General features: G+C 36.5%; 1 protein-coding gene and 1 long non-coding RNA gene across 2 annotated transcripts in view; one reads left to right on the top strand and one right to left on the bottom strand.

Annotated features, from left to right (window-relative positions):
• The window catches only part of KIF11 (kinesin family member 11), a 41,490-nt gene that overhangs the window by 5,850 nt on the left and 21,817 nt on the right, over nt 1–13,823 (bottom strand). Inside the window, 5 exon segments of the mRNA XM_004020034.5 lie at nt 81–303; nt 2,564–2,843; nt 9,348–9,454; nt 11,801–11,959; nt 13,318–13,443. Of these exon segments, the coding sequence (XP_004020083.3) occupies nt 81–303; nt 2,564–2,843; nt 9,348–9,454; nt 11,801–11,959; nt 13,318–13,443 (895 nt within the window).
• Nucleotides 1–13,823, top strand: part of LOC105604230 (uncharacterized) — a 53,261-nt gene that overhangs the window by 25,335 nt on the left and 14,103 nt on the right. The window lies entirely within an intron of this gene.

Raw genomic sequence — 13,823 nt, 5'->3', positions numbered from 1 at the left:
CTAGTTTCTAGGAACAACTAGCACTACACAGTTGAATTCAACTTCAAAAATTTTTTAATTCAATTTCCCTTTAAAAGTACCTGTTGGGATATCCAGTTTCAGATCCTGTTGTAGAAAGCAGTGAAGCTTAGTCAAACCTATTTTTACGGTTTTATTAAGTTCTTGACTTCGTGTCACTAGTTCTTCTTCATCAGTAGTTATCTGACTGAGAAAAAAGTTTTGCTGGTTCTCATTAGCTGCTTTATGCCCACTTAATTGTTCAGTAATCTCTAAACTTGAAGTCTCACAGCCTTGGTTTACAACCTGTAAATGATGCAAATGAGATTTTATTACTAAAATCAAAGTTGCCAGTGCTTTATACAACAGTTTAACTTCTCATCTTGAAATTTTCCATAACAAAGGTTTTAGAAACACACATAAAAGTATAAATAGTAATACTAATAACCCCTTTATATTCACTACCCAGCCTCACCATTTATTACTACATGGGATATAGGTCAATTAAGACTGGCCAGTTACTCCTGCTCTCCATAGACAGTTCTGAAGCAATTTCTATATCATTTTATCCTTTTTTTTTTTTCTTTTTTTTTTTCATTTTATCCTTTTACATCGTGTACTTCTCCAAGAGTTAAGAACTTTTTAAGACTACTCTTACATCTAAATGGCATCACTGACTCAAGGGACATGAGTTTTGGTAAACTTCAGGAGTTGGTGATGGACAGGGAGGCCTGGCGAGCTGCGGTTTATGGGGTCGCAAACAGTCAGACACAACTGAGCAACTGAACTGAACGCACATCTAAAAAATTTAGCATTCCTTTCTTTACATCAAATGTCTAGTCTCTGTTTAAATTTCACGAGTTCTCTCATGTTTTTCAGACTTGTTTGAATCAGAATTCATCATTAGATTTGGTTGATATGTCTTAAGTAAGTGATTATATAATTTCTCATCAAAACTGAGATATTCTAAGAGTAAAAAGGGCCATTAATGATCATTACCCCAGTGCAATAAATATATCAAGGGCTATCCTAGGCAAACCAGGGCTTAAGGCCCTTAAGGTCTGAACTCTCTTTTGATATAGGTTATCCATACTTTCTGCTTTGAAAGAAAATTTCATTGAAGAAACCAGGTATTTTTGCTCTACTGAATATCTCAATTATTAGATATGTTCAATTGCACCTCTGTTATTTTCACATGTTCATTTGTCCTCTGTATCTTCTACAAATTAGTTAGATCTAAAGGCTTGATCTAGACCAGGTTTTAACTTTTTGGCAAGAATATTTCATAGGAGGTACTGAAAGTACATAATGCCTGGTTGTGTCTCTCACGTTAAGATTAATTGGTGTGGGGAATTCCCTGGTCGTCCAGTGGTTAGGATGCTGTGCTTTCACTGCCAAGGGCCAAGGTTCAATCCCTGGTTGGGAAACTAAAATCTCACAAGCTGCATGGAAAAAAATCAACCAGTGTGTTTGAGTATGGTCACCTTCTTAGTTATAAAGATCTCTCATCAGCTTTTGCTCAGATGGTGTATGCAGTCACTAATGTCCACAAGGATTATTTCACTAGGGGTTTTGCAAGATGGTGATATCCTATCATTTCTTCTGGCTTTTACTAGCTGGAATTCTTCTTTGAAACAATTTTCATCATCCATTACCCTGCTAAACCAAGACAGAGTTCTTTCAGGAAAGACAGATGACCTTTCAATTGTTTCCCTTCATTTACCACTTCTTAGAATAATTTACTGCTTCCCTAGCATGATCCAAAGGAGACTAATGAAGTTTTTATGAATTTATCAATTTTAACATATTTGATATATCTTAATCCACTGTAGCAATTATTGCTAATGATGCTCAAATTGTACCACCTCTAAATAAGGGAGTGTCTCAGGTTGGCTCCTAAGTCTTTTTGAGACAATTCCATTAATCTTTAACAGCATCTTTACTTTCTGGTATGACAAGATCTATAGGCTCATCTGGCATATTTCCTGCTCCAAACCTGAAATTACCTATTTTTCTGCTAGTCATGGTTCCTTTTTGTGAAAATAGGCTATATGGCTTAAAACACTTAAGTTCTTTTACCTAATTTCTAAGAATAGTAGTAAAATCCTTTCATTGCATAGAAGAAAAACCAAGGCACAAAGGGTTCATGCAAATGTTAAGTTCAAGCAAAGCCACAAACCTATCAGATATCTTCTGAGTCACCAGAATAATATCCTAAATACTTAAAGCAATAACAGGTTTGAATGTACCTGGACAAAAGTAAAAATCATTTATAAGTGAAAAGTATTATATACCAAAAGACAGCATGCCCTAAACCAAAGTAACTAACAAATCAAAAACCAAAGATAATATAGGACAGATCAGACAAATGTTAAATCATCTGGAGATCTAGGAAACGCGTATGTGAAACAAGATCATGTATAAGCATACCAACTGTTATCCTTACAATTTTAAGTTATTCATTATACTTTAGCATGTGTTTTGAAGCCAATTCGTAGCCAAGAATATAAAATTTTCTGATTATCACTGTTCTCCCCAAGGGAGCTTCCAGTTACAAAGTAATTACCTTCAATAAATTCTGAAGTTCCTCTTGCCTTTTACTTAACCAGGATGCCCACTGTTCAGAAAAACAAAGTGTGCTTGTGTTCAGAGCCTCACATCTCTGTTCGGTCTCTTTAGAAATTATTTCAAGGTTGCTACTGAGTTTATCACAGTGTTTCTTAGACTCTTCAACCAATTTTGTACCTTCTTGGTTAAAATGTCTGAGTTCCTCTGACAAATCATCAAAATCAGCACAAAATTTTTCACTGTGAGAAGTTGTTTTGCTAATTATATCTTTAGATTTCCTATAGGAAAAGAGAATAACACTGTTAAAATGAAAAACTAAGACTCAAAGGATACATAACTTGCCCAAGATCACACAGCTCAAAAATGGAATATTCAAACCTAAATAGTCTTCTTCTAGAGTTCATGTTCTTGTCTTTTCACAGCAGACTGATATCACATCTGTGACTAAATGACTTTTGAAAATATCTCTTTTCTTATAAAACTTTTTTCAGCCCTTTTCCAGATGTGACACTTTACTTCACACCTCTTAGAATATTAACTACATGGTTATTAAAACGAACTCTGCGTAAGTGTTTTACTCCTCCCAGGTTGCTCGGTGGTAAGAATCCACCTGCAGTGCAGGAGATGAGGGTTCAATCCCTGGGTTGGAAGATCCCCTAGAGAAGAAAATGGCAACCCACTCCAGTATTCTTACCTGGAAAATCCCATAGATAGAGAAGCCTGGCGGGCTGTAGTCCCAGGGGTTGCAAAAAGGCTGGACACAACTTTAGCAACTAAACAACAACTGAATTACGTTACTTAAGAACATCTCCTATTGCCTGTAGCCTCTAGTTTACAGTCCCTAAACTGTCCACAATCAGTTAAGTCATTCTGTTCTTAAGCAGTTTTGCCTTGACTATGACACAAATATAGAACAAAGTCAATTATAAAACTTTCTAATAATTAAAAGACAAGTATATTGAGGTGTGACAAATTATACATATAAGCACATATAGTGCAATGTAACATAATGCTGATACAAACTAATATAAAAATATATTTAAAATTCATCAATGGCATCCTTCTCTCCTTAAAGTTCCCTATAATATCAGTAGCATTCAAAGTCATATCATAGGAGCAGAATTAAACTTTGGGAATGAAGGTTACCCTTTGGCAACCCACTTCAGTACTCTTGCCTAGAAAATCCCATGGATGGAGGAGCCTGGTAGGCTGCAGTCCATGGGGTCACTAAGGGTCAGACACGACTGAGTGACTTCACTTTCACCACTAGATGGTACACCATGTGAGCAAGTCAAGTGGGGAAGCAAATGTGCCCAAAACCAAAGTTCAGCTACAGATAAAGTGGAAATAATTGAAAAAGGAAAAGAGAATTAAGTGGTAAGCTTGCAGGTTATTGACACAAATCCATCCCCTCAAGGAATCACAACCCCTAGAAATAAAAAATGGGGAAATGATTCCTAGATTCAGAGTCTAGAAAATGGAAATCAGAATGGAACATGATATAATGAATAGGACCAACAACAGAACTGAAAAACTGATGACAGGAGTTAGTAGTAGGAGAGGTGACATCCAGAATTCTAGAGCTGCGTCATTCAATAGAAATATGAGTCATATACACAATTTAAAAATTTCTAGAAGCCATATTAAGAAAGAAAACAGATAAAGCAGAGGAACAATGTACTGGGTAAATATAGCATATGTGTAAGTAAAATACATGAAAACAATGCATATGAAATAGGAAGGAGGAATTGGGAATATACTGTTAAGGCTTTTCATTATACATGAAACAGCAAACTATTTGGAGGTGGTTTAAAATTATTTTACAATATATATATTATTAATCTTAGGAAAACCAGTTTTAAAAAGTAATTTTAAAAGCATGAAATGACAAGTCAATGGAAGATAAAATGAAAACATAAAGATGCTTGACTTAAATTAGGAAAGGAAAAATGAAAACAAAGCACAAATGATGCAACCAATAGAAAATGACAAAATGGTAGGTTTTAATCCAACCATACCAATATTTAAATGAGAATGGCCTAATCACACCAGATAAAAGCCATACATCGTTAGATTTAAGCAAGACCCAATTATATGCTGTCTATAAGAAAGCCATTTTAAATATAAAGACTTACTTCAAAAGTAAAGAGATGGAGAAAGCTATATTATGCAAATAGCAGTCAATGGAAAACTGACGTTTTTTGTATTGAAAGAAAGTGAAAGTGAAGTTGCTCAGTCCTATGTGACTCTTTGCAACCCCACAGACTGTAGCCTGCCAGGCTCCTCCATCCATGGGATTTTCCACACAAGAATACTGGAGAGGTAGCCATTTCCTTTTCAGGGGATCTTCCCGACCCAGGAATCGAACCCAGGTCTCCTGCACTGTAGGCAAACTCTACCATCTGAGCCAGAAGATTTTGAATTAATTTCAGACCAAGTAGACTTTAGAACAACGAAAATTATCACAGATAAAAAGGGACTCTATTAATACATAATGATAAAAGGTGTATTCCCCAAGATATATCAACCCTACTGTGTATGCATCTACAACAGAGCATCACTTATATGAGGCAAAACCCTGACAGAACTGAGAAGAGAAATAGACAAATCTACAATTAAAATCAATTTCAATACCCCTTTATTAGTAGAACAAGTAAACAGAAACTCAGTAAGGATATAGGTGACCTGAATAGCACTACCAATTGTCCTAAATGACATGATCAGAACACTATTCATCAAAAGCAGAATACAGATTTTTCTCATATAGGTAGCACAGGAATGAAGCACGCCATAATAGAACTACTAGGGCTCTGAAAATTAAATCGTTATTGGAGTCACAGCCCCAAAAGGTGGGCCAAGACCTTCCCACTTTAAAAAAGATTTAAATAGGGTTCTGAATCACCTAACATAATAAATAAAATGTTCAGGAAACAACTGAAAACCACTCTGGAAAATCACACCTTGAGTGAGTCAAGACAACAGGTACCAACACTGAGATAATTCAAATGTTGGAACAATTTCATAAGGATTTTAATCAACCATGATAAAAATGTTTTCAATGAGCAATTAAAATACATCTAGAAAAACAGAAAGAGAATCTTAATTTTCAATGAGCAATTAAAATACATCTAGAAAATAGAGAAAGAGAATCTTAACAAAGAAATAGAAGAGATTTTTAAAAAGAAGTAAAAGGAAATTACAAAACTGAAAAAAAGCAATAACTGAAATGAAACATCTCACTGAATGGGTTCAACAGTAGATTAAACAGGACAAAAGAAGGGTCAGTGAGCATAAAGACAGATTATAGAATTTACTTAATCTTATCAAAGAGAAAATAGACTATATATCTATAGTCTCAGAGAACTATGGGACCACAGTAAAAAAAAAAACAAAACTGAACATTTGTGTCATCAAAGTTCTAGAATCAGAAGAGAAAAAATACAGCACTGAAAAATGTTCAAAGACATAATGGAGGGAGTTCCCTGGTAGTCAAATGGTTAGGACTTGGTGCTGCCATGGCCTGGGGTTCAATCCCTGGTTGGAGAACTAAGATCCCACAAGCTGTATGCCAAGGCCAAAAAAATCAATTGATCAGTCTTGGTTTTTTAAAAAAGAGGATGAAAATTTCAAAGTCTGGTGAAAGACATAAGTCTACAGATTCAAGAAGCTGCTGCTAAGTTGCTTCAGTTATGTCTGACTTTGCAGTTCCACGGACCACAGCCCACCAGGCTCCTCTGTCAGTGGGATTCTCCAAGCAAGAATACTGAAGTGGGTTGCCATGCCCCCTTCCAGGGGATGTTCCTGACCCAGGGATCAAACCCACATCTCTTACCAGTTCTTTACCACTAGTGCTACCTTCAAGATGCTGAGCAAACCCAAAGATGATTAAATCAAAGAAATACACAAGCGAATACAATATAATCAAACGTTTAAAAACTAAGGACAAAGAAAATATCTTGAAAGCAGGTACAGAGACACTGGCTATACATGAACAAGATTTGCGTAACTGTGGATTTCTCATCTCTTGGAGACCAAAAGGAAATGAACAACATATTCCAGGTGCGGAAAGAAAAGACTTGTCAACCCTGAATTCTATAGCCACTGAAAATACTGTTCAGGAATGAAAGGGAAATCAAGATATTGTCAGACAAAGCAAAACAGCATTTGTGGGCAGCAGACCTACCCTAAAGACTAAAGGAAGTTCTCCAAACAGAAGAAAGCTTGAAACTTCAGGAAAGAACAATTTAATGGGCAAAAATAGGGGTAAATATCAGAATATTTTTATCCTTGTGAGTTTATAATATCTACAGGCAAAAATCTTGACAAACCCCACACCTTACACAAAAAATTAAAAACCAGATCATGGGGAATTCCCTGGCAGTCCAATGGTTAGGACTTGGTACTTTCACTGCCAAAGACTCAGATTTGATCCCTGGTCAGGGAACTAAATTACTGCAAGCCACGTGGTATGGCCAAATTAAAAAAAAAAAACAACTCATGGATTTTAATCTTACATAATATTATAAAACTTCTAAAAGAAAATGTAAGTCTGATTGAGCTATATGATAAGGATATGAGACTGGCAAGCAGTGAACTATAAAGTAACATTAAACACTAATGCAGGAATCAGCAAACTTTTTCTTTAAAATCCAGATAGCAAATATTTTAGGCTTACAAGTAGTCTCTGATATACTCTTTGAGGTACAAAAGCAGCCAAATACAGCCAAAGGCAACACGTAAACAAACTGGCAGATGGAACACACAAACATGGACATGTCAATAAAATTGTCTGCAGTAGCAGGCATCCAGCCAAGCCATAGTTTGCCAAACCCTGCTCTAATTAGTAAATATATATTTCATCATGAATATGAGTTAGAAATTGTTAAATTACTTAATGTGTATTCTAAAATTGAGCAAATATGTAAATATATTGTGGATGAAAGCCAAGTTTCTCAGCCTGAAAAAGCAGCATAAATATGGACTGAAAAGATACTTATGTGCACATATATGTACACATTCACACATATATTTCCAGCCATGTCCACCTGAGAAGCCTTAAAGGAAATGACACCCCCGTAGCAGTAAGAACATCTAGTACCCGGATCTTGGTTTCTATTACTATGATTTTAGAGCTGGAGCTGAGAAAGTATAAGATCACTGGAACACCATGCCATGTGTCTTGTCTGTTAGTTGCTCAGTTGTGTCTGATTCTTGGTGACCCCTCAAAAAAGACAGATCATATCAAAAGGACACAGAAGACAACTTGAAGAGGCTCTCACTAGTCAAAACTGGGACAGGGAGCTCCCTGCCTGCCCAGCAGTTACGGGTCCATGCTTCTGCTGCAGGGCGCACAGGTTTGATCCCTCTTCAGGGAACTAAGATCTGACATGCCACGCTGCACAGCCAAAAAAAAAAAGATAACAACAAAACAAAAACCTGAGATAATCTGAGCATCAAAATTTAAAAAATAGTGGATAATAACCCAGAGGATAAAAGAATCCATGAGTACATGATAACATAAATGAATAAGAATAAATGGCAAGGGAAAGGGAGAGCTCTTCCTCTCAGCAGAATGCCAGCTAACACACATAGAAGGAATGATGGGATTAGAAAAAGACCATTGGACAGCCACTACCATAATTATTTCAGACACCCATATCAATGGACTCTGAGAACAGAATACTTACATAGTTTCAAAGTATCTCTCCTTAAGCTCTTTATTAATTGCAAAGGAACTTTATAGGGGAGAAATCTAGAGGACAACACTATAACAAATTATCAAAGTTAAACCTCTTGATATCTGAGATGCACTAAGAACACACTACTTTTGTGTTATTCTTGACAACTCCAACTAACCATGAAGGCCACCCCAAATAAGGGACACTCTACTAAATATATTCTGTGCTCATGGAAAAAGAAAAGGCCATGAAAGACTAAGCAACTGCTCCAGATTAAAGGAGACTCAAAGAGAGGTGACAATTAAACACAACGTGTGATTCTGAATTAAATCCTGGACCAGGAGCAAAATATTTTTTGGGAAAAGACTCTAAAAGAAATGGGATATATGTACATGTTTAACTGATTCACTTTGCTGAATACTTGAAACTAACCCAACATTGTAAATCAACTATATTCCAATAAAATTAAAGAAATTTTTAAATAAAATAATTATTATATAAGACTATCTTATGTTTTTAGGATATACACTGAAGTATTTGGGGGAAAGTGGAGATTACAAAGACTGTAACTTATTCAGAATATTATATATATATAGTATTATATATCATATAATACTATAAATATATATCTGTATCCACTGTCATTCAAAAGAATGTTCATCTACAGCAATATTATATAATACAACATACTAACTATATGGGCTTCCCTGGTGGCTCAGACAGTAAAGAATCCACCTGCAATGTGGGAGACCTAGGTTCGATCCCTGGGTTGGGAAGTTCCCCTGGAAAAGGAAACAGCTACTCACTCCAGTATTCTGGCCTGGAGAATTTTATGGACAGAGAAGCCTGGTGGGGTCACAAAGAGTCAGACACGACTGAGCAACTTTCACTTCACATCACTTTAACATACTATATAATATTATATAATTATTTAATATAATATATAATATTACAGAGAAAGGGGGAGAGAGGAAATGAGGATGATAAAATGAACATAATAAAATATATGAGAAAATGGGTTGATAGTATTTGTACTATTTAAACTTTTTATTCAGAAATAATTTCAGGTAGAGAAAAGCTAAAGCAAATTTTAAAACAGCTTACTGCTCTGTATTTTCTTGAACGCTGCTAAGTGGTTTCTGGATGTTTTTACACTTTTCCTCCAAATCACAGTATCTCTCCTCCCAAAGATTGATTAACTGGTAAAGTTCCTATAAGAAAGGTGCAGGGAGGGAAAAGATTGAAATTATAATGGTTAAACTTTTTACTCCAGACTGATATACAGTATTTTCCCATAGGTGAGAATGATACACATTCCTGACAAGAGATCTTTAACTCCACCTCTCTGACAGGGGAAGGTAGCAGAAGTGATGTTAGAGGAATAATCATATTACAGGCATTTAAAAAAAAACTAAATAATTAGCAAACTTTTAAATTAGCAAGCTATTTTAACTATAACAAGTTACTTTCAGTGAACTTCAGAACTAACCAAATATACCAAAAAGGGAACCATTTTGACAGATACACATAGTTGCTTCTTAACTGATAACACTACTTACTAGAAGGAAAAGAAATGCTGAAAATCTAATGGGTCAAGCAGTCCAAAAATACTGTCAACTAATATAGCTGAAACATTTTCTAGAACCTAGTTGGATCATTTTAATGTTAAAGGAGCTTATCATTTTCTCATCTGTGGCATCTTGAAACACACCTTTGAATAACACAGCAGCTGACAATACACATTTAACACACTGATTTTGAATAAAATGTCAGTATTTCTGCTAATCTCAAAGTAGAGGGAAATGCAGGCATTAGATTTATCTATATGTAAACAGGTTTGTCAGTGCTAACCTTAAGTTCTAGAATATCTAAGAAACAGCTCAGTTAGTAAACCTGCTTCTTTCCAGCCAAGGAAGTCAAGTCACTCATGCTAAAATACTTCTCACATAGGTGTTCCTCAGAATATATACCTAAAAAGATCTAGACAGGTTTAAGGCAAACACTCTATGAAGAGGTATAAGAAATTGCTGCAATTTCAAATTTCAACAATATGTTCTAGAAACATATAGAAAAGCTCCTCCAAAAATGGATTCCTTTCAGGCAGTATAATCACCACCATAGCTATAAGGGGATCTAAATATTGTCAGAGGTTCCCAAGGACTCAGTTTCCTCATTAGAAAACTGAGCTAGTAATTGAACCTGTATCTATACTGGTGGGAGGAATAAATACATAGTGAGTTACTCAATAAATGTTAACTATTACTTGTACTAATTTCAATATTAACCTTTTGTGTGAAAAGTTTTATGCTTATCAATTAGGGAAGCAATCTTATTTTAAAGTTGCTTTAATTTTTTTCCATTCTATCCAAGAGGGGTGTTTTTGTTTTGGTTGGTTTGGTTTCTTTGCTCACAGTGCGCAGCTTATGGGATCTTAGTTCCCTGGCCAGGGATTGATCCTGGGTCACAACAGTAAAAGCATGGCGTCCTAAGCACAATACACCAAAGAATTCTCTCAAGAGGTTATTAAATGATTACACATGATAATGGATGATTCACAAGCTTCATTCCCATCTAGAACTTTACATGGCACCATAATTCAGTTAGATATATTGCATAGGATGTGCCAACAATCATATTAGTAACCTAAAAACTCTATGACTTTGCTTGGGTGACCTTTTTAGCTGTGAACGCCAGGTCATAACACAGTAACTGTTAGTTCAACTATACCAAGCTTTCTGAAGACAAGGGCTTCCCCGCCCAAGCAGGCTGTAAATAAATTCGGAACCCAGCATCACCCTGAAGGAAATCTGACTTCACAATGTTGGGGTAGTTTACCAAAATGGCTTCAGAGTAGACTGCTTTAAAAAGACACATTTATTCAGTGTCATGATCAGACTATTACATTTAGCTATCAACAGAATAGGTGCAAAAAAATAAAATCTACATTAAAGCCCTTTGTTGGAATGCTTTACACTTTCCACAGAACAGAAACTAAACTGTTACAGAAATAGTCACAAATATAGTTCTCAAGTTTTTCTGCCCATACACATAAGTACTGTCTAAAACGTGTCTTCTTTGAGGCAGCTAGGCTCTGCCACCACCATTCTTGGCTGAGTTCATAGATCTATTGCGGCCTACAGCTTTCCCTGTCACTTCTCTGGCTCTCCTCTCCTGCCAAGCTTTGTTTCCTTCTGCCACCGCTACAGCTACTATGCTGCTGGAACTGCTAGAGTCACCTGGGTTGTAATGTAGACACAAGGTCGCTTTAAATGTTATAATCATTTTCTTCTAACTGTACTCCCAGGGCACTATTTCTGCAGCTTCATCTTTCTTCTTGATATGAAGAAAGGACTGCCTTGTCTCACTGCACTCTGAATGTAGCAGATCATCAAATAGTAACTGATCGAGAGACGTACTCTTATTTCACATTAATTACTGTTATAAGCAAAAGTGCTGACAGTATTTTCAGGTTTCTAATTTAGTTATAAAGCATTCAGTCTGTAACAGGGATCTAAAGATCATAAAGCTTTCGCTTTACACTCAAATCACCTATATACCTGTGATTGGATTTTCTTTGTTTTCTTCATGTCTTCAGTTAAGTTTTCACACAGCTTCTGTGATTCAGCCAAGGAAGAAACTGTATTTTCTTTTAGTTCATGTAGATTGTTACACAATGTACTAAGAAAGCCATCCATTTCCTTCTTCTGATCTTCTATCTTTAAGAGAAAAAAAAAAACTTTTTAATTTCTTTTCTTAAATTAAAAAAAAAAATGTCTTAGGGGCTTCCCTGGTGGCTCAGTGGTAAAGAATCCACCTGCCAATGAAGGAAGACACAGATTCGATCCCTGATCCAGGAAGATTCCACAAGCTGTGGAGCAACTAAGCCTACAAGCCACTGTTGAGCCTGTGCTCTAGAGCCCAGAAGCGCAACTACTGAGCCAACATGTGGCAGCAACCGAAGCCCATGCACCCCAGAGCCTGTGCTCCAAAGTAAGAGAAGGCCCCACGATGAGAAGTCCACACACCACAACTCAACAGTGCCCCTGCCCACCGCAACTAGAGAAAAAGTCCTTGAAGTAACAAAGACACAGCACAGCCAAAAAAAATAAAATTGTTTTTACTTTTTTGAATACATACAAAATAGAAAAGAGTATTGCAGAGAAAAGTCCCTTCCTTTTCCCTCCAGCCCCTAGAACCCCAGTCCCACTCCCACCTCTGAGAGGTGATTGTTACCATTTTTAAACACATCTAGAAGGCAATGGCAACCCACTCTAGTACTCTTGCCTGGAAAATCCCATGGACAGAGGAGCCTGGTAGGCTGCAAGTCCATGGGGTTGCTAAGAGTTGGACACAACTGAGCAACTTCACTTTCACTTTTCACTTTCACACACTGGAGAAGGAAATGGCAACCCACTCCAGTGTTCTTGCCTGGAGAATCCCAGGGACAGAGAAACCTAGTGGGCTGCCGTCTATGGGGCAGCAGAGTCGGACACGACTGAAGCGACTTAGGAGGACAATGAGAGGTATTTTGGGGCTTCCCAGGTGGCCCTAGTCATAAAGAACCCAACTGATAATGCAGAAGATGTGGGTTTGATGCCTGGGTCAGGAACATCCCCTGGAGGAGGGCATGGCAACCCACTCCAGTATTCTTGCCTGGAGAATCCCACTGACAGAGGAGCCTGGCGGGCTACAGTCCATAGGTTCGCCAAGAGTCAGACATGACTGAAGTGACTTAGCACGCATGCAGACGTATTTTATTATCCATATTTAGGTAGGTATGCATACATATGTATGTATAACCACATATGTACACACACCATATGACAGACCGCTATGTATGCTATGATGCTTGAAGATCATTTCCTCTCGTTTTTCTTAGCCATGATTCTGCAGACCACATCAATCAATGGTCAGCATCCTGATCACAGCATCCTCTCTTCATCCCTCCTCCAGATTCCTTCTCATAACCCATGGGTTCTACATGTAAACACTTCTCAACTAACAAGTCCTGGGTCCCTTGAATTCATGTGGAGTTTCTTTCTTAACAATATGAGATAATAAGAATATTCGTTACCTTATTAGCCACAATCAACAAAGTCTTGAAAATATTCTTCAGCTGACTATTGATTTCCAGTATAGATGCCACAGTGGGAGATAAAACTGTTCCCAGTGAACTGAGGAGGTCAGTCTTAAGTACATTCTGGTTTTAAAAATAAATATACAACTCTTTAAAAAGGATATTTTCACTTCCATAAATCTGGATAGTTATATGATATCTTAAATACCTTGTTAACTAAACACATGTATATTAAAATCCTAAGTGTCCGTTCTCTTTTTTATAGCCTACAGAGCCTATTACTAGAGTTTCTATTCATCATAAACCACTTAATCCTGCATATAGGAATTAAGAAATGGTCACTTTATGTACAATAAATTCTTAATAGTCTACTGTAACATAAGTCTGAAGAATTCAGAAGAGGGGAAAATGATAGTCATTTGATAAAATTTCAGCAATGTAAACAAAGAAAGGAAAAAACACCTACAATTATATTTCAAACAAATAAATTTCAAACAACTTTA

The sequence above is a fragment of the Ovis aries genome, chromosome 22, assembly GCF_016772045.2.
Source record: "Ovis aries strain OAR_USU_Benz2616 breed Rambouillet chromosome 22, ARS-UI_Ramb_v3.0, whole genome shotgun sequence".
Lineage (NCBI taxonomy): Eukaryota > Metazoa > Chordata > Mammalia > Artiodactyla > Bovidae > Ovis > Ovis aries.
Note: the sequence above shows the minus strand (reverse complement) of the source record. Positions and strands in the feature narration are given on the sequence as shown.